Below are 18,940 nucleotides of genomic sequence, written 5' to 3'. Positions count from 1 at the left end.
TATTTCAAAGCCATAGTAATGATAGTAGCATAAAGATTGATATGCAGATCAATGGAACAGAATAGAGAGTTCATAAATCCACACATATATGATCAATTAATGTTCAACAAAGTTGCCAAAGAAATTCAGTGCAGAAAGGATGATCTTTTCAACACATGGCACTGGAACAATTGGATACCCATATGCCAAAATAAAACAGAAAAAACCTTACCTCAAACTACATACAAAAATTAATTCAATAGACTTAAATATAGGGGCGCCTGGGTGGCTCAGTCGATAAGCGTCTGCCTTCGGCTCAGGGCCTGATCCCAGGGTCCTGGGATTGAGTCCCGCATCAGGCTCCCTGCTCCGGTGGGAGCCTGCTTCTCCCTCTCCCACTCCCCCTGCTTGTGTTCCCTCTCTCGCTGGCTGTCTCCGTCTCTCTCTGTCAACTAAATAAATAAAATCTTTAAAAAAAAATAGACTTAAATGTAGAAAGTCAAAATTAGAAAATTAGGAAAAAATCGGTGGAAATAACCAGGTGCAAAAAGCATGAAAAAGAAAAAATAAATTTTACTCCAGATTAAAAGGCTTTGGGCATGCCTGAGTGGCTCAGTCAGTTAAGCATCTGACTTCTGCCCAGCTCGTGATCCCAGAGTCCTGGGATCCAGCCCCGAAGCATCAGGCTCCCTGCTTGGCAGGGAGCCTGGTTCTCCCTCTCCCTCTGCCCCTCGCCCCCACTGGCATTCTCTTTCTCTCACTCTGCTTTCTCTCTCTCAAATAAATAAATTTTAAAAAAACCTTAAAAATAATATGTTTTAAAAAAAATAAAAAATAATACAATTCTAGAAAATATACACTAAATCTATGGTGCCCAAAAGCAAAACAGTGCCTCCTAGCAATATGGAAGTAGGGCAAGGAGGGATAAAATAGAAAGGCATACAAGAGGATTTTGGGGGTCGGGGGTGAAGGATATATGCATTATCTTGACTGTGGTAATGTTTTCACTATGTATACCTGTGTTAAAACTCATCTGATTGTACACATTAAATGTTTACAGCTTATTGTACATCAATTAAGTATCAGTAAAGCTGTTTAAGAAAAAGCACAGTTAGGGGTGCCTGGGTGGCAGAGCGGTTAAGCGCCTGCCTTCGACTCAGGGCGTGATCCCGGCGTTACGGGTTCGAGCCCCACATCAGGCTCCTCCGCTATGGGCCTGCTTCTTCCTCTCCCACTCCCCTGCTTGTGTTCCCTCTCGCTGGCTGTCTCTTTCTCTGTCGAATAAATAAATAAAATCTTTAAAAAAAAAAAAAAAAAAGAAAAGAAAAAGCACAGTTAAAGGGCCTCTAGGTGGCTCAGTCAGTTAAGCGTCCGATTTGATTTCAGCTCAGGTCATGATCTCAGGGTCATGGGCTCTGCCCTCGACAGGCAATCTGCTTGAGATTCTCTCTCTCCGTCTGCCTCTCCCCCCTGTTCACATCCTCTCTCTCTCTCAAAAATAAATAAAATCTTTATTTAAAAGCACAGTTAAATAGCAATAATATTGTGTGCTTTTTGGCAGATTACAAAGCACTTTGTGATCTTGACAGCATCCTAATGATGGATAAAACACTGAAGCTGAGAGAAGTAACAGGGCTTGCCTGAAGCCACATCATTAGGAAACAGGTGAGCCGGGCTGGGGTCCATGCCTAGGTTGGATCGGTTAGGGTAAAAAGTACTGGAATTTGTTCCTAACCTGTCCCAGCCATTTATTAGCTGGGCTCCTTATGTTACCTCTTTGTATCTCCTTATTTGTTTTTATATTTCCTTCAATTGTGAAATATAACAGAGGTGCACAAACATATATGAAATGTACATATACAGTTTATTAAATAATTATACAATGAACACCCATGCAATCATCTCACAGGTAAGTCAAGAGACATTGCCAACTGGGGGCTCCCTGTGAGACTCCCCAGTCACAATCTCATCCCTGCCCTACCCCCTCCCCAGGTAACCACCACCTTCTTGGTTACTACCCTGGTCTGAGCCCTCTTTGACTCCCTCCAGGATTACTGCAATATCCTTCTAATTCTCTTTATTCTACCCCTGCCTCCTTCTTTCTCAGCTTAACAGTTAGAATATTCCTTTTAAGGGGCACCTGCCTGGCTCAGTGGTAGAGTATGTGACTTGATCTCGGGGTCATGCGTCCAAGCCCTGTGTTGGGTGTAGAACTTACTTTATTTTTTTGTTTTTTGAAAAGATTTTATTTATTTATTTGACAGAGAGAGAGACAGCCAGCAAGAGAGGGAACACAAGCAGGGGGAGTGGGAGAGGAAGAAGCAGGCTCCCACCGGAGCAGGGAGCCTGATGCGGGACTCAATCCCAGGACCCTGGGATCACACCCTGAGCCGAAGGCAGACGCTTAACAACTGAGCCACCCAGGTGCCCCTAGAACTTACTTTAGGGGAAAAAAAAAAAAAGATGTCAAAAAAAATAAAGTTGCCCTATTAAAAAAAAAAAGAATATTCCTTTTAAAATGCAACTCAGATCCTGTCATCTTGTGTTCAAAACCCTACAATGGTCCCCCATTTCATGCAGAATAAAAGCTACTCTCCCCATCACTCCCTGTGCTCTGGCCGCCTGGCCTCTGAACTTTTCCTTGAATAGGAAAATAGCAGACAGGCTCCACTCATGAGGGGCCTTCGCTCTGGGTGTTCTCTCAGTCCAGAATGGCTTAGAATTGGTCTGGAATGCTCCCTTCTGGCGACTTAACTGACCCTCTCCCCTCCTCCATGTATTTGTTCAAATTTCTCCTCTGCAAGGAGGCTTCACCCAAACACCCTATTTAAACTGCAACCTCTTTGCCCTTGTTTATTGCTGTTTGCCCTGATAAAATGTGGGTTACGCAAGGCTGAGCATCTTTGCTTATTTCATTCATTATTGCTCCAGTGCCTAAAATAGTACCTGGCAATTGCAGGTGTTCAGTAAATATGGGTTGAATGAAAGAACTAGAGTCCAGTTTTTTTGTTATAACCATTTCCTTGCTTTTCTTGGTAGTTTTCCCACCTATGTATTCATTCCAAATAATAGAATTTAGGTTTGTTTGTTTTAACTCTATGTAAATTGAATCATACTGTACATGTACTTTTTATGTTCCATTTTCTTTTGCTCAACATTATGTTTTTGAGATTCATTCATGTTGTGTGTGGCTGCAATTCATTCATTTTCCCCTGCTGTCAAGTTTTTCCTTGTGTGAATGATACTACAACCCATCCAACCGTTCAACTGTTGGAGGAAGTCTGGGCTCTGCCCAATTTTTGGACAATTTCACATGTAGCTCTGAGCACATGAGTATATGACATCCTCCTGGGTATACCTAGGAGTGGGGCTGCATGGTCTTCGTATGTGTGTCTCTTCAAGTTTATGAGATAATGCCAGATGGTTTCCAGAATGACACATGCATCTGTCCATCTGCAGTCTGGTCACCCCTTTGGGCCTCTGTGTCCCTTGTATTTCCTTTGCAAAATAAGAAGATTGGACTAAGGGACTTCTGAGGTCTCTTTGGAGTCTGTGTTCTGTGATTCTGTGATCAAGGAGGCCTAAATAAGCAACACCACATCCTTGAGGCAGCACCTAAGTTCTCAGGGAGAGAGGCAAGGGCACCCCCGTGCATGGGAGGAGGCCTTCAAGCCCCCTCGGGTGAGGCACTAAACTCTAAAGACTGGTGTCAAGGTAGCGACTCTGGCCCTCATGGAGGCTGGCAATTCTCATTCATACACGACTTCCGCTTCTGCCTGCCCTTGTGAGAATTTCCAAACACAGAACATGGCAAAGAGAGGCAAAAGTAATGAATTCATTCAGAGATGAATGAATGTCAAGTCAAAGTCAGGGAGAAGTGATGTGTATAAAGGAGGAGCTGTGCAGGTTCTGTCTCAGGACAGGAAATGGTGTGCTGTCTTCCTAGGGGAAGGCATCCTGAAAGAGGAAAAGAGGAGAGAATGTCCCAGGAACACACCTGGTGAGACTGAGGCAGTGGCTATTTTTAAAACACGGTGAGGGCAGGGCTGGGGACAGACTCTGGGAAGAGGCCAGATAGGAGCTTCTTGGTCTGGCTAGAGAACGTTTCCTACGCCCAGAAGCTGGCTCTGGCCGTACCTCCCTGGGGAGCTTCCCCAGGACACCACAGGCTCTTGACCCTTGGCTTCAGTTGGAGACGGGTCAGTACTGGACAAAAAGTGAAAGTTGCAAGAGTGAGAACCTCCCCAGTTCTTCCCAGGGCAGGTTATGATGGGTCTCTGGTTTAAGCCCCTGTCTCTGGTTGTGGCCAGGAGACAGGTGGGTTCAGAACTGCACACTCAGGTAGACCCTTATCCTGTCTACAGCTCCTCCTTCCTCTTCTGTCCTTCTAGAATTTCTTTCCTTCATTCACATGTTCATTCCAGCATTTATTTCATCACGTATACAGTGAGTGCCTAATGTGTGCCTAGCCCCTGCACAGTCCTGGGTCTTGAAGAGCTTCCAGCCAAGTGGGGGAGACTCACTGGATATGATTTTCTTTCCTCCTCCTCACCTACTAGGTGGTAGAGGACAGGGTGAGGGACCTGGCAGCAGAGGGTCAGTTGCTCATCTGCGAAACGATGATGACACTTGGCTCAAGGGGTTGCCATGAAGAGTCTGCATTAGCACCCGTACCTTTCACATAGTAGGTGTTCAATGAATATTAACTAAAGTGCATTCAAATCTAGGAGGGAGTCACTGGGTCATCCAATGCCACTATGGTGGAATGCCTGTAGCCTGGGCACAGGGACAGCGCCTATATCCTCCTGTATCCGGTCACATGGACTTGTCTTCCAGCCTAATCTAAAAGAGGGGGGAGGTGATTCAAATGTCAAAAACAAAAGGGTTTAGAGCTTTTAAGTCAGGAAGGTAAGAAAATGGGGCCCAGATTGATCATTTTGGAGCAGAAGAGCTTCTGCAGGAGCATGGTGGAGTAATGAGAGAGTTTTTCCTGGTGCGCTTGAGAGCTGTGGAGAAAGACCTAGGATGGAACCACTCAGAGAACTGAAAAATCCCAGTGCTTGGCTGGCTCGCGGACCCTCTGGCCAGCCCCTCTCCTCCCTCACTCCCTGGACAGCTCTTTTCTTGTTGCCCCCACCCAGGACTAGTCATATTTGGGCCTGGCAACACCTATGTGGGGGACTTAATCTCTCAGCAAATATTTATTGTTTACTATGTACCAGGCCCTATTGAAAGTGCTGGAGACACAGCAGTGAAGAAAACAAAGGGCCTCATCTCATGTACATATGCACGTATAGCTGAAGGATAAATTGTTAGAACTGGAATTGCTGGGGCAAAAGCTTGTGCATTGAAAATTTTTATTGGTTTCTGGATAAGTGGATCTTTCTAACCAGAGGGATAATTGCTACACAAGTGATTCCTCCTGACTACAGTCTTCCTGCTGGCCTCTGAACACCTGGAGTTGCTGTCCCCCCAAGGCCAGAAATGGAGTACCTTTTCTTTCTCTTTTTCTTTCCTTCCTTCCTTCCTTCCTTCCTTCCTTCCTTCCTTCTTTTTTCTTTCTTTCTTTCTTTCTTTCTTTCTTTCTTTCTTTCTTTCTTTCTTTCTTTTCTTTCTTTCTTTCCTTCCTTCCTTCCTTCCTTCCTTCCTTCCTTCCTTCTTTCTTTTCTTTTTGGAGTACCTCTTCATAGGAGATGTTTCCTTTATCTACAGAGAGGTGACCCTTTGAGATTTGTGCTTTTGGGAGAGATTCTTGATAGGGTTGGAGCTCAATCCATACAGGAGTAGAAGACTCTCAAGGACCAACAGCAGAGAAGAGGTGAAGAGTTGTTCTTTCAAAAGGATGGCTGGGAGGAGACCAGAAAGTGACATCATCAGGGATCATTTGGTTCAGGCATGGGCAGCAAGTTTAGCTGCCCCACTCCTGACTACAACTGGATTGGTGGAAGGAGGGCTTCCTGAAGTTTTGTCCACAAAAATGTCGCAACACTGTTGCAGTGTCAGTATGACCTGGGTGCTTGGCAGGGGCACACGCATGGTGATTCTCTGCATACTGGGCTGACCCTTTCACCTGATCTGGTCAGTGCTCCATTGGTTCTCCTTCCTGGAGCTAGGTAGCTCTTAGAGTCAAAGAGCTGCTCAGGAGACCTACAGGACTGGGGTGAAAGCTCCAGAATGTCGGAGCAGTAAATATATGTCCTGGTTTCCAGGATCTCCTGATTTCAAACATTCTGCCCCATTAGTTCACTGGCACCTGTCAGACCGGGCGTCCCAGTTTTTGTTTTGGAAAATAGCCTGTCTCACAGGTAATGGAGAAAGGGGAGGCAACAGTTCATTCATTCCAGTGTGGAAGCTTGGGATGGGAGGTAGGGGTGAAGCAGGAGACCTGCAGAGATGGTCCCCGCCCTGTGCCAAAATCTCAGCTCCGCGAGGTGAGGTGAATGGGACGCAAAGTGGTGTGACTGGCACCCACCGAGCCCCATCGACTCACTCCATTCCCGTCCTATCCCACATCAGGAGGTCTGATCTGATCTCTGTCTTGCCCCACCGGCTCAATGGAGAAGGCCCACGTGCAAACGCAAAAGCAGTCTGCCACCGCTACGTAAAAAGCCGGTCTAAGCAACTGGGTTCAGCGTGGCAGATTTTAGGTAGCCGGGATACGGACGTTAGTTGCTCCCAAGAGAAGACCGGAGACTCCAGGTCCCCAACACGCTACAGCCTGTTCCGCCAACCCCACCCCCAACGCTACCTTCCGAGCGGCCGCCGGCCCAGCCTCTAAGCGATCAGGCCACGGACCCCCGCCTCGTATGTTCTCTACCCAGCGTAGCCCGGCCCATCTCCCCACACCGAGGCCCCGCCCCTGGCCCCGCCCCTGGCCCCGCCCCAGGCCCGCGGGCTCCGGAGAGGCGGTGCCTGCCAGCCTTCTGGACGGACGCTCCAGGTGGACTACAAGTCCCAGCAGCCTTTTAGTCCCGCCCCTGAGGGCGGAGCTATACCGGGCAGCGAATTGGGAGGAGCCCTGCCGCTCAGGCTAGGGAACGCGTGTGACCAATCGCGGGGCCACTCGTCCCGTGTGCCGATGGGGGCGGGGAGAAGCCCGCAGGGGCCCGGACAAAAGCCGGATCCCGGGCGGCTGCTTGAGGCTGGAGTGCTCGGGGCATTGGGCAGTAAGGCGGGGCCTGCGGAGGGAGCGCCGCGCACGGACTTTCGCAGAGAGGTTAGTAGCGGGCAGCTGCCTTGGCGGGAGGGACCCCACCTGCCCCAGGAGCTTCCCGCCTCCCTCCCCCAACCCGGAACCGCCTTCCCCGACGCCGGCTTGGTGCTCACGTGCCCTCCCTGCACCTGCTTAGAAGTTTCCGGGGTCTTCGGTTTAGGTTAGCCTTCGCTCGGAACCCCGGGCCGGTGGCCGCGTGTCGACTACCCCACCCCCACTCTCCCACATTTCAGTTTCTGGGAGTTTGCACAGGGTGTGCTGTCGTCCTGGCTTCTCTTCCCTCCGCCAAACTGCATTTGCACCATCCAGGCGCCCCTCACCCCGCCCGGAGCCAGTCCTCGAGCCTCTTCGGGCTTTACCGGGCTCCGTCTTGTCCCCATCCGGGTCTCCCCACCGGATGCGGAGGACGGGAAGTAGAAAGAGTGGTGGCCACTCGCCCCACTCCTCCGCAGGCTCAGGCCCTTCCTCTCTTTTTTACGGAGAGTCGACTGAGTTCCGCGCGGAGAAAGTGGAGGGAGCGAGCGGGGCGCTCAGCCTTGGCGGGCCACGCGGGGCCGGGCTGCTCCAGGGTGCCCGAGGCCTGGCCTCGCCGCGAGGACCTGCCCGTGGGGCAGCGGCGCGGGAAGGACCCTCCTCGCTTTTGAGGTGCCGTCGGGCCCAGCGTCTGAGCGACAGATGGCCGGGGTGCCAGTCTCCCTCCCCACCTCTCGCGCTGACGCGGCCAACGCTAGATCCTGAAGGAGCCGGAGGATGCTGCCGCCGCCCTCCTGTAGGGCCTGGCAGAGGGCCAGACCCAGCGCCGGCTGCCCTCTCCAACCTTGGCAGATACTGTGCAATACTGAGGACTTCTGCCATTGGGTGGTCCCCTGGGCTCTGCCTGGCAGGAGGATTTTGGAGAGCGGGGAGGAGCAGTGCATGGCAGTTTGGCCAGCCAGCGCACTCCTTCCACTCTTTCAGCCAGCTCAGGTCCTTGAATATCCGAAATATCAATATCGGGTGAGGAAAAGCTGGTAGACCTCGACTGCCCAGGGCGGGACATTTTCATCTCTGAGGGAACTTCAAAAGCTTGGGCCAGGGTGACAAGAAGAGACCTTGGGACATGGAGGAGCTGGTGTCTCCACCCCTATTCTGACACTATGCTTGCTGCAGTAGGGGACCCTCACAGAATTCTGCCTCTCCCCTTTACTCTGGGAATTGCTTCTCCTCTGAAAAACAAAAACCACACCAATCTTATGGAAACTAACCTGAAAATGAGTGCTCTTTGTCTTTCCCAGAGAAAGACCCTAAGTGGCATCCCCAGTGGTTCCTCTGCACTGGCTGTGTCCCAGGGGTACATTCCTGGGGAACAGGCTCCTTTCATTCAGCCTTGCTGTGGGCTGCTTCAGCCCTCAGTGGCTACTGTGGATGAACTCAATCCTGGGTCACTTACCTGTCTGCAGAAAAGACCCCATTCAGCTTATAAAGTCCTTCCCTTGGGGTGATTGCAAGAGAGAGAGAGAGAGAGAGAGTATTTAAGTTCCTTGGCACGTTTATCCCTAAATGATTTACACTTTTACTTGTTATTAGGTGACAGTTCCTGGGGCCCCAAAGCAGACCCCTGGGGTCTTAGCTGTGTCCTAAAACCACCTATCATCAGTTTGACAGCATACTCAGTTCCTGGGGAGGCAGCCTAAGACTTTGGTGGGGTGGATCCCCAGACCCAGATTGGTATACACTTTTTTTTTCTTTTACACTTTAAGTCCCAGTGTCACTGGAGCAGATGCTCTTAACTGGTGGCCTGTGGTCATAATCATAAGCACCTTGAAATGATATGCACAGTGAGGTTGGAGCACATTTTTCTAGGCTTCAGGTGATTGGGAGTCTGAGACCTCAAATAGATTAAGAGCCACTGCCTTAGACTTCTCAGACCCCTCTGAATGATTACATTTGCGAGTTTTCTCCACCCCGGCTACTCCATGGGTTTGTGAGTCTTACCCTGCATTGGTGAATATGCAGAGGCCAGATTCTTTCCCCACTGTTATTCTATCATAAATCCTGTCTTGGCCTTGAAAGGGCCTGCCCCCTCTAAGCCAAAGTGCTCTGGTGGCATATCTGTTGTTTTGGTAAGCTGGCAAATCTCTTCTATCCTGTATCATCGCCGTGTTGTGTCTCCCCAACACTCCCCCCGCCCCCGCACTGTGTGGAAATGAACTCTTGGGTCTGAGATTTGATCTGGGCCTCAAGAAAGTTGTGATTTTTCAGCACAGAACATCCCCTTCCTCGGCCATATCCTTTCTCTGCTTTGGGAGGTGCCAGGTGGGGGGGGGGTCGTTGTTCTGGTAGTGTCTCTCAGACTGCTCTCTGCCAGGGCGGCTTAGCTGAGGGGCTCCTTCTGGAGTTTTTGGTCACAGGTGCTTGATGTGTCTGAGGTGTTGAGGGTGGTCAGCAGCTGCTGCCTCCTTTCCCCGCTTGATCTGCCCTGGGTTGCACTCTGTTTAGGAGTGGGGTGGGGGCAGGTGTACCCATCTGATTTCAGGACCAGTTTTTCTGGTCTGAAGTCAAGAAGGTTGGGAAATGGAGCTGGAGTGGGTGGGGGGTGGAGGACTGTGGGACACGGGGGCTGGTTGAGGCATTGCCTTCGGAAACTGCTGTTGAGTTGGAGCCGGAAGTCATCCCAGGGGAAGGCCAGAAAGGGGAACATTTCTTTTGAGCCCCTTCCCAGCTACCCCACTTTGGGCCAGACACCAGACTGAAAGCACCCATTGTGCTGAGCTGGAGACTAGCTGGGAGGCTGAGGGGGCCAGCCAAGTCAGGGTTAGAACCTGAAGCCTCGGCCTGGCCATTTGGGAGGGAGGTGGAGTGTGGCCTCTGGAACTTTGGCCTTCCCTGAGCTGGAGATGGAGACCAACCTTCCTGGGTGTATAAACGAGCCAGGCCTCTAACCCCGCCCTCCTTTATTTGAACTTGACTTCTCTTCCCCAGCAAATTCAGCAACTTCAGTTATGGATCTTTGTGGGAGAGATTGGAGTGACTTTTCCTGATCTGGCCAAACTCTTAGCGTGAATGACAGTTTCATTTCCCTCCCCTTGCCTCTGTTCTTCTCCCCAACTTGCTCCTCTCACTACTCATGAGAGAATGGATGTGTCAGGGCACAGCAGTAGGGGAGGAGGAGGAGATAAAGAAATTGTCTTCACGGACCCTTCTGTGAGGTGAAGGGGGGCATGGCCTGGTCCTTGGAGAAAAACCCTCAGGCTGAGTGTGGGGTTTTCTGGGGACCAGGAATAAGAGGATTTGGGTTCAAGTCCTGGCTCCCCTGCTTATTAGTTTGACTTTTTGGGCAAGTTACCTTAATTCCTCTGAGCTTCTATTCCTCATCTAAGAAATAGGTGTATTTCAGTGTACCTCACAGGGTTCATAGAAGATGAGCATCTCGGTACATGTGACAGAGGATGACTTCTGCCCCCTCCCCCAGCTCTGGCTCAGTTAGAAGTGACCAGTACAGGGCGGTCCCTCGAGAGGCCAATGTTTTGCTCTAAATCAGCAGCTGGGTGACTCAGTGGGGCGGGTGGGATGCACTGAAGGTCACTGTTCCCCTGCCCTGCGTCTGCTGTGAACTCAGGGGTGGGAGTCTAATGTCCTGCAAGAAATGAACTCTGAGATGATGCTTCCTCTTGGCTCCTCGGAGGCTTGATCCTGCCTGGGGTTAAGTAAACTCACCCGCCTGGCCCTCAGCCTGGTGGTGACTGTAAGTGTGTGAAGTGGGTGAGTCTGGGTGTGGGGGAGATGAAACCTGTAGGGGTGTCTGTGTGGGACCTTGGGTAGGACCAGTGCTCGGGTTTGGGTCACACCACTGGTATTTCTGTCTCCCTGTCCAGCTGCCTTTAGCTCCAAGACAAATGTGAGCTGGTTTGCTGAGGAGAAGCAGACACAGGGTTGAGGCCAAGATTCCCGGGGGAAATGCCACCTTTGGTTTTCTCCCATCATTTCCCAGTCCCCCTTCCCTGCTGTCAGAAGCGCTCATTGAGATCTCCCTGCCTTCCCTCCCGCTGGGCCAGTCCTCTTTCCCTCTCTTGAGGAGCACGGAGATCTGGTTTTATTGTCTGGGGGCAGTTGGACACAGGTCTGTTTCCTCTGCCCCTTCCCACCAGCTCCTGTTCCCCCAACAGGTAGAGCATTCCCTCAGCAGCTATGTCGGCCAAGGCGATTTCGGAGCAGACCGGCAAAGAACTCCTTTACAAATACATCTGCACCACCTCGGCCATCCAGAACCGGTTCAAGTATGCCCGGGTCACCCCTGACACAGACTGGGCCCGCCTGCTGCAGGACCACCCTTGGCTGCTCAGCCAGGTGAGCACGCCCTGCCCGGGCCCTTCTTCCAGGCCCAGGGTCAGAGGAAGAGAAAGGATCAGTTTGGTGGAGATGGCACAACGGGTCACGTGATGGCAGACTGCCCCCATCCATGGGCAGCAGGCAGTGGGCTGAGCGGGGTTTTGTATTCTTCTGTGGGTCCCACATGTCGAGGTGCCCTGGCAGGGGACAGTGCATGGGCTTGGAACCAGACAAACTGGAGTCCAGATCGAAGCTCTCTGTTGATTAACCATATGGCCTGGAGCAAGCTGTTTTACCTTTCTTGAGTGTCAGGTTCCCCATCTGTCAGATGGGCAGGACACTCACCCTGCGAGCTGTAAGAACTAGCAGTAATGTCTCTGGGGCGCCTGGGTGGCACAGCGGTTAAGCGTCTGCCTTCGGCTCAGGGCATGATCCCGGCGTTATGGGATCGAGCCCCACATCAGGCTCCTCTGCTATGAGCCTGCTTCTTCCTCTCCCACTCCCCGTGCTTGTGTTCCCTCTCTCGCTGGCTGTCTCTATCTCTGTCAAATAAATAAATCTTTAAAAAAAAAAAGAATTAGCAGTAATGTCTGGAAAGCATTTAGTGGGCCACCTGGCACTTGGTCGACGCTCAGTAAAAGTACGTGTGTGCCCCCCTCCCCCGAGGGGGAGCAGAGCAGGATTGTGTCAGGTCCGCGAGGGAGTATGCCGGGGACTGTGTGTAGAGTGGCCGATAGCCTTGGGCGGCTAGCCTGGAGTCAAGGCTCCTCTGTCCGGTTCCCTGCAGGGCCATTGTTGGGAAGGGCAGACTTCCCAGGCAGGGCCCGGAGAGCAGGACCAGGACCCATGGCGGCTTCCGGGGTGCACGTTCCCTCCCGCTGCCTCAGGAGGAGGTGCCTTTCCTGGCCGGCCGTGTGTGAGCAGAGCTTAGGGGCTGCCTGCTGGGCTTATAGGCAGGATCGAGCACCGGGATGGGATCGACCAGATCTCTAAGGTCCTTTGTCACCCCAGGGCTCTGTCTCTCTGCTCCTCCTTTTGGAGCACAGGTGCTGGTCCATATTCTGAGGAGTTCGTGGTTCAGTGAAGCTAAGAGAGCCCGTAGGGAGTGTAGGGAATCGCTCATTGAGCGGGTATTTGGTGAGCACCTACTCTGTGCCAGGCCCTATCCTGGGCATGGATGGCTCTAGACTCCTGGTTGTCAAAAGAAAGGTGTAGGCTGGGATAGGTGAGGGAAGCTTCCAGGAGTTGACCGTGAAGAATGGATGGGTGGATTGGAAGCCATGCAGTCTCTCCTGTGCTTTGGGTCCCCGAACTATAGCCTTCGAGTCTCCTCTTTCTTTCCTTGCTCTAAGTACAAACTCCTCTCATTCCAGAGCTTGGTGGTCAAGCCAGACCAGCTGATCAAACGGCGTGGAAAGCTAGGCCTCGTGGGAGTCAACCTCACTCTGGAAGGCGTTAAGTCCTGGCTGAAACCACGGCTGGGACAGGAGGCCACCGTGAGTACAGGGACAGGTCGGGGTGGAGGCGCTGTGGTAACAGAAGCAGACCAGCAGCCCTGAGGGTCAGCCCGCAGCCAACCACACTGCAGCCTGGGGAGGCCGAGGGTCCTGCAAAGCTGACTTGAGCAGCGGGGCCAAGCATGGTGCTCATTCCCAGCTCTGCCATCAGGGAATGGCAAGGTGGGCTGCAAAAGTCACCCCAGAACAGTTCATGGCTGGGTGGACATGGTCTGTTTCTTTAAAGGCAAGTGCGGAGATGGGTCTCTGAGGGCCGTTCTGGTAATTCCGTTCTTTTCAGTTTCCACAAAGAGCACGGCCGCTTGTGACGTGTATACATAAGAGAGTGGGTAAGAAGAAGTTCAAGACAGGAGACGCAGACTCGGTTAGGCAGAGACATTATTGGGCAAAGAGCCTTGGATGAGACTGTTAATACTGAAGAGTAAATTCGGTTCTTGGCTTCTCCCAGCTTGGTGATTAATGTCCGCTCTGGAGATGAGAGCTAAAGTGAGATATGGTTTGGGAAGGTTAGGAGAGGCTCAGAGAGAAAACTGCAATTCTCCTTCTCGCTGCTAGAAGGGGCTGGGGAACAGGAGAAGGGGAGGGGGCTGAGGTGTCCCTGAGACCAGGGTGGTTTTGCTCTCCCGTCTTGGGGGACTGTGACCAGGGGTGAGCTGTCCTCTTCCTTGGCAGTCCCGGAGGTAGGACGAGGGTGGTGACGGGGCCGTCTTCCTCTCCTACTGGGCTTTATCAAATCCGTTCTTTGTGGTAATTTCCTAGTTTCTGGCTGTCGGAGTAAAGAGGGCTTCTCAAAGTCGCACATGGACCTGGGGCCGGAGGGATCTGGATGGGCCTTTGGCCTTCGGGGAGAGGACGGCAGGGTTGGGGGCTGAGTGGTATTCACAGGGAGGTCCTCATGCGCCCTTCCCCGCGGCTGGCTGTTGGGAGGGGGATGTCAGCGCCAGCAGGAGCGCCTCATTACCTCTGATGGATCACTGTCTGGTCCCTGACTCAGCAGTGACGCATGCGGGTTGGCAGGGGCTTTGGGACACACTGGGATGAGGGCTGTCTCGCCTCAGTGGCCGCCAGGGACACACTCAAACTGATTAGCTCTGCAGGCCTGTTGTCCTCAGCCAGGAAGGTGTGCGCGAAGTTCTCCCCGTCAAGCTCTCACTTCCCCCCATCCCTGCTAATTCCCTGAGCCTGGACTTGCATCCTTGGGCTGGGTCTCTCTGTGTGAACTCTGCGATGGAGAGCCTTGATTTGTCTGGGCTCTTTAATTTGTGCGACTGACGGCAGGAGGGAGATGACTCCTGCTGTCTGTGCTTTGGGGGCTGGGGTGGAGCGGGCAGCCCAGCTCATCTGTCACCCTCCAGGGGAGGCAGAACAAGAACGTGTGAGGTCCGAACACTTCCAAGTGCGGCCGGCGCGAGGGCAGTGGACGGAAGAGGGGATCTCATGGAGACTTTGGTAGCTTAGGGGACTGTGACCGCATTGCCTTGGTTTCTGGGAAATCTGTCTCTGTCAGACGTTGTGGCAGAAGTATTTGGGCCCCACCTCCGTGGAGGGAGCCATCCTCCTGCTTTGGGGAACAAGGCATGCTGTCCCTCTAAACTTTAGCTTCCTCCATCCCTATAGGTGGGCAAGGCCAGAGGCTTCCTCAAGAATTTTCTGATTGAACCCTTCGTCCCCCACAGTCAGGTATGTGTGAAGTGGCTCCGGGCTGGGTCTTCTCCCTCCCTTTGTGTTTGTCGACCCTAAAGTGCTAAAGGAAGAAAGCAAGCTGCTGGAGGAAAGTCAGAGGGACCAGTCTCTGAAGCCGCAGGGAGGGTCTGAGGGTGCCATGGAGCAGGGAGTCCAGAGATGAAGGAAAAGACTTAGTCTGTAGCAGGGAGAAATCGGGGCTGGTGGCAGAGGGGACCTCTCCCAAGGCTGGGGTGAGAAAAACTTGAAGGCAGGCACCTTCCCCCAGATCAGGTCACCGTGGCTGAGGCTGGACTGTCAACCAGCTAGGCAGTGGCCTCTTCTCTCCTCTTATCCCCGAGGGGAAGATGGTGGGACAGGCCTCCCCTGGTGAGTGTTCTCTACTAGGGTTTTAGAAATGAGACCACAGGGGTTGGGCTCGCCAGTTCAGTGCCCTCACCCCACGTGGTACTGTCTTCCCCTTCAAGGCGGAGGAGTTCTATGTCTGCATCTATGCTACCCGAGAAGGGGACTATGTCCTGTTCCACCATGAAGGTGGGGTGGATGTGGGCGACGTGGACGCCAAAGCCCAGAAACTGCTTGTTGGCGTGGACAAGAAACTGAATCCTGAGGACATCAAGAAACACCTGTTGGTCCACGCTCCTGGAGACAAGAAAGAGTTGAGTGAGAGGGAGGGCCAAGCAGGTGGCAGCGGGGGAGTAGGGAAGGCTGACAGCTTTGGGCACAGTCTTCCCTGTGTGGGCATCCGCACTGCCCCGCCCCCACATCTGGGTGGAAGGGTAGGCACAGTCCTTCCCTGTCCCAGGGAGGGGAGCTGGGGGCGGACAGGAGGCCGGCTCAGACTGAAATATGCCATCAGCGTCCCTCACCTCGTTGCCCCTGTCTGTCTGGCACCACCGCCTCCAGCTTCATGCCTGACAGCTCCTTTCCGCCTCAGTGGCTGAAGAGTGATGTCCAGGGAGCAGGGTTCACAGAGGAAGGCGAGAGGTTGGGAAGTGGAGCTGTCCGTGGCAGTGAGAGATTGCTGTGGGGAGGGGGTGTTTGGGGGGTGCTGCTGAGCCCGCGCCCTACTGGCTCCCTGAGGATTGACCGTCCCTCTCCCCCACCCCCTCTAGGATTCTGGCCAGTTTTATCTCCGGCCTCTTCGATTTCTATGAGGATCTGTACTTCACCTACCTCGAGATCAACCCCCTTGGTAACTGGCTGTGCTGGGGGGGCCTGGGCAAGGGGCAGTTATAACAGGGTCCCAGTGCTGTGGTAACCCTGGCCTTGGCCTTCGGAACACCATTCACAGAGGGCGGTACAGACAGTTGTATGTTTGCAGAGGGGTGTCTGGGCTCTCGGACTGCAGTCTCCTGTTTCTGAGCTCTCAGAAGACAATGGTTATTCCTCTTTTAAACCAACTCCAGCTTTCTTTGGTTTTAATTTGTTCTGTGATGGGGAAGACCCGATTTTGACCTGACTTTCTGGTTAGTGGCTGCCTGTGGGTTAAGCTGTGCTGCCAGGATCCAGGCTGCCTCTGCACCGATGTGACCGCTCAGGCCCTTCATTCTTCCCAGTGCCCCTGGAGCAAGCCCTCACCCAGGAGTTGGGCAATCATTGAGCCCCAACGCTGGGAAGACATTGGTACAAGCCTCTCAGGCTGTGAGGGGGGAGGGTGATATGAACTAGCTCTGGCCAGGGCTGCTCAGGGCAAAGTCCAATTCCAGGTTCCAGCTGGGGATGCAGCCCCTCTAATGAACCAGATGGGTCTGTGCTAACTTCATTAGCTAATGGCCCTGGGGTAAAGGGAAGGTGGATGTCCAGTTAGTTGGCAGTGAATGAATCCTGGCTGGGGGCCCAGTGCACCCCGTGGCTTCTCACTCCCCCAGACACTTAAGGCTTCCCCTTGCTGACCTCAGGAAGCCCACATGTATACACCTGGTGGGGGGGTCTTCCGATGGCAGCCTGTAGCTTAACACTTCTTGTTTTAAGGGCAAGGCTGTGGAAGGGTGAATGGTTAGATCAAAGCCATGGAATGTAGCATTTAAAAAAAAGTTTAGAAACTGCCATGGTGAGATCATCCAGTAGCGGCGGCCAGCGAGGAGACAAGGATGTGGCGGCACAATGCCGTGCCTTTCTGCAGAAAAGCCTGGGCCTTAACTTAGATGGTTGGATGACAGTCCAAGGTGCTGAGCAGCCTCACAAGATTCCAGGTCGATGTCATGTTTTCGAAAAAGAGTGGATAGAATGGGCGCCTGGAATCGGTGGTACCCGTGCCGAGAAAGAGAGCAAGGTGGAAGTGGATGATTTCATAGAACGTCTGCTTCGGTAGAAAGCGATGGAACATCTGGGTGACGTCAGGAGGCAGAGGGATGAACTAATAAAGGGAGGGGGGTTCGCTCCTCCACCTCACCACTTGGGCAAGGGGGATCCTAGGCCCTGAGCAGAGCAGCTGCTGATGGCTAGAGGCCGATGCTCATGCTCTCTTCGCTGGAAAGTTGAGTTACTGAAAACCTCTTTGTGAACGTGTCTAAAAATAAAGGATTGCTCTATCCTGCTTAAAAAAAAAAAAAAAATGTAGTGGCGCAGTGGCACCTGGGTGGCTCAGTCGGTTAAGCATCCAGCTCCTGACTTCTGCTCAGGTCGTGAGCTCATAGGTCGGGGGATGAGGGGCTCTATGCTCAGCAGGGAGTCTGCTTCTTTCCTTCTCCTTCTCCTCCCCCGACTTGCATGCCCTCCTCCAATAACTAACTAACTAAATAAACTTAAAAAATTGTCATGGCAACTAAACAGACTTTGCTGCCACATTACCTATAGGTCATAGATTGGGGGGAGTGGTCTTAAATAATTTATTTTTCTTTTAATGGGGTGAAAGTTGTGTGGAAGGGCCATCTGGTTTTTTGTGGAGCTGGGCAGTTATAGAGTCTGGGTGGGACCCTGGGGTGGGTGGGTGGTGGGTGGGGAAGCCTGTGGAGGGGTTTGGAGGTCGGTGGTTGCCTCTGCCTGGGGCCTGCATCTGATTGCCTCTGCTTTTCTTGCAGTTGTGACCAAAGATGGCGTCTATGTCCTTGACTTGGCGGCCAAGATAGATGCCACAGCCGACTACATCTGCAAAGTGAAGTGGGGTGATATAGAGTTCCCTCCTCCCTTCGGACGGGAGGCTTACCCAGAGGTAAGGCTGCTCAGGGTTAGAAATGGAGGGTGAGGGGGACCTGGGAGAGGGGGACTGATCTCAGAGGAGCATCGGCACCCCCCCGCCCCGTGGGGTGTATATTTGGCAGGAAAGGAAGGTTGAGAACCATTTAATTTTCTTAAAACCCCAGAGGAGGTGGGGGTGGGAGTCAGCCAGGCCTCTGAATCCCAGCCAGAAATCCTTTCAGACTCCTCTCTCAATCAACCTCCCTGGGCTCTTAACTTGATTTGTTGATAATTCCGAGTGGCTCTTTTTAATCCTGCCAGAGGAAGGTAGTTCTCTTGGCCACTTGCTGAGAATTTTAATTGCTCTTTCCCACCCCATCCTCTTGAGAGGTGCTCACAGCAGGATCAGGCCTGTGAGTCATAACCCAGGCCAGGGGAAGAGGCTGGGCTGGGAGAACGGATGGGGCCTGCAGGTGGAGGGGCTTGTGATGAGCCAGGCAGGCAGATGTTGGGAGTGGGGGGCTGTGGTAGTAGCAGGGTGACCTAGTGAGGCTTGGGACTTGGGCGGAGGGCCTGGGACTTGGGCGGAGGGCCAGGGACTTGAGGTCAGAGACAAAGGAGTTGGGAGGTTTGCCCCCAGGCAGTGACTGCAGCCACGGGTGGTTGGTTTTGGTACTTGAGGACGTCGTCATGTTTTTGTCCCAGGCACGTAGGACCCTGCACCGCTCCTCTCCCTGACCCTAGTAAGACTTCAGGACCTCTTCATGTATCTCCAGGGAAAGGGGTAGGGTCCTGGGAGCTGGGACCCAGTGAAGGGGGTACCCCCAGGACCCACCTGTTGTTGTCTGGTCCCTAGGAAGCTTACATTGCAGACCTGGATGCCAAAAGTGGGGCGAGCCTGAAGCTGACCTTGCTGAACCCCAAGGGGAGGATCTGGACCATGGTGGCCGGAGGTGGTGCCTCGGTTGTGTACAGGTGACGGAGGGGCTGCTGAAGGGATGATGACGAGGTCTGCTTGGAGTCCATGTGTGCGTGGTCTGGATCAGATGGCTTCACCTCGGAGTGGGGGTGGGGCTCTTCATTTTCTCCCCTTGGTGCAGAGCAGAGGCTCTGGCAAAAG

General features: G+C 52.8%; 1 protein-coding gene across 3 annotated transcripts in view; it reads left to right on the top strand.

Moving 5' to 3' along the window:
• Positions 1–7,043: 7,043 nt before the first annotated feature.
• The window catches only part of ACLY (ATP citrate lyase), a 41,637-nt gene continuing 29,740 nt past the window's right edge, over positions 7,044–18,940 (top strand). For 2 of the 3 annotated variants that reach the window (XM_034641856.1, XM_034641855.1), the window contains exons 1-9: positions 7,058–7,155; positions 7,698–7,745; positions 11,344–11,518; positions 12,874–12,996; positions 14,635–14,697; positions 15,168–15,358; positions 15,816–15,895; positions 17,724–17,854; positions 18,677–18,795. In XM_034641856.1, coding sequence (XP_034497747.1) covers positions 7,058–7,155; positions 7,698–7,745; positions 11,344–11,518; positions 12,874–12,996; positions 14,635–14,697; positions 15,168–15,358; positions 15,816–15,895; positions 17,724–17,854; positions 18,677–18,795 — 1,028 coding nt within the window. Of the gene's footprint in view, positions 7,196–7,697; positions 7,746–11,337; positions 11,519–12,873; positions 12,997–14,634; positions 14,698–15,167; positions 15,359–15,815; positions 15,896–17,723; positions 17,855–18,676; positions 18,796–18,940 lie in introns of all 3 variants that reach the window. The other variant, XM_002922123.4, reaches the window with a different exon arrangement.

Source organism: Ailuropoda melanoleuca, chromosome 13 (genome assembly GCF_002007445.2).
Source record: "Ailuropoda melanoleuca isolate Jingjing chromosome 13, ASM200744v2, whole genome shotgun sequence".
NCBI classification, from domain to species: Eukaryota; Metazoa; Chordata; class Mammalia; order Carnivora; family Ursidae; genus Ailuropoda; species Ailuropoda melanoleuca.
This window is presented reverse-complemented; position numbering and strand designations above follow the sequence as displayed.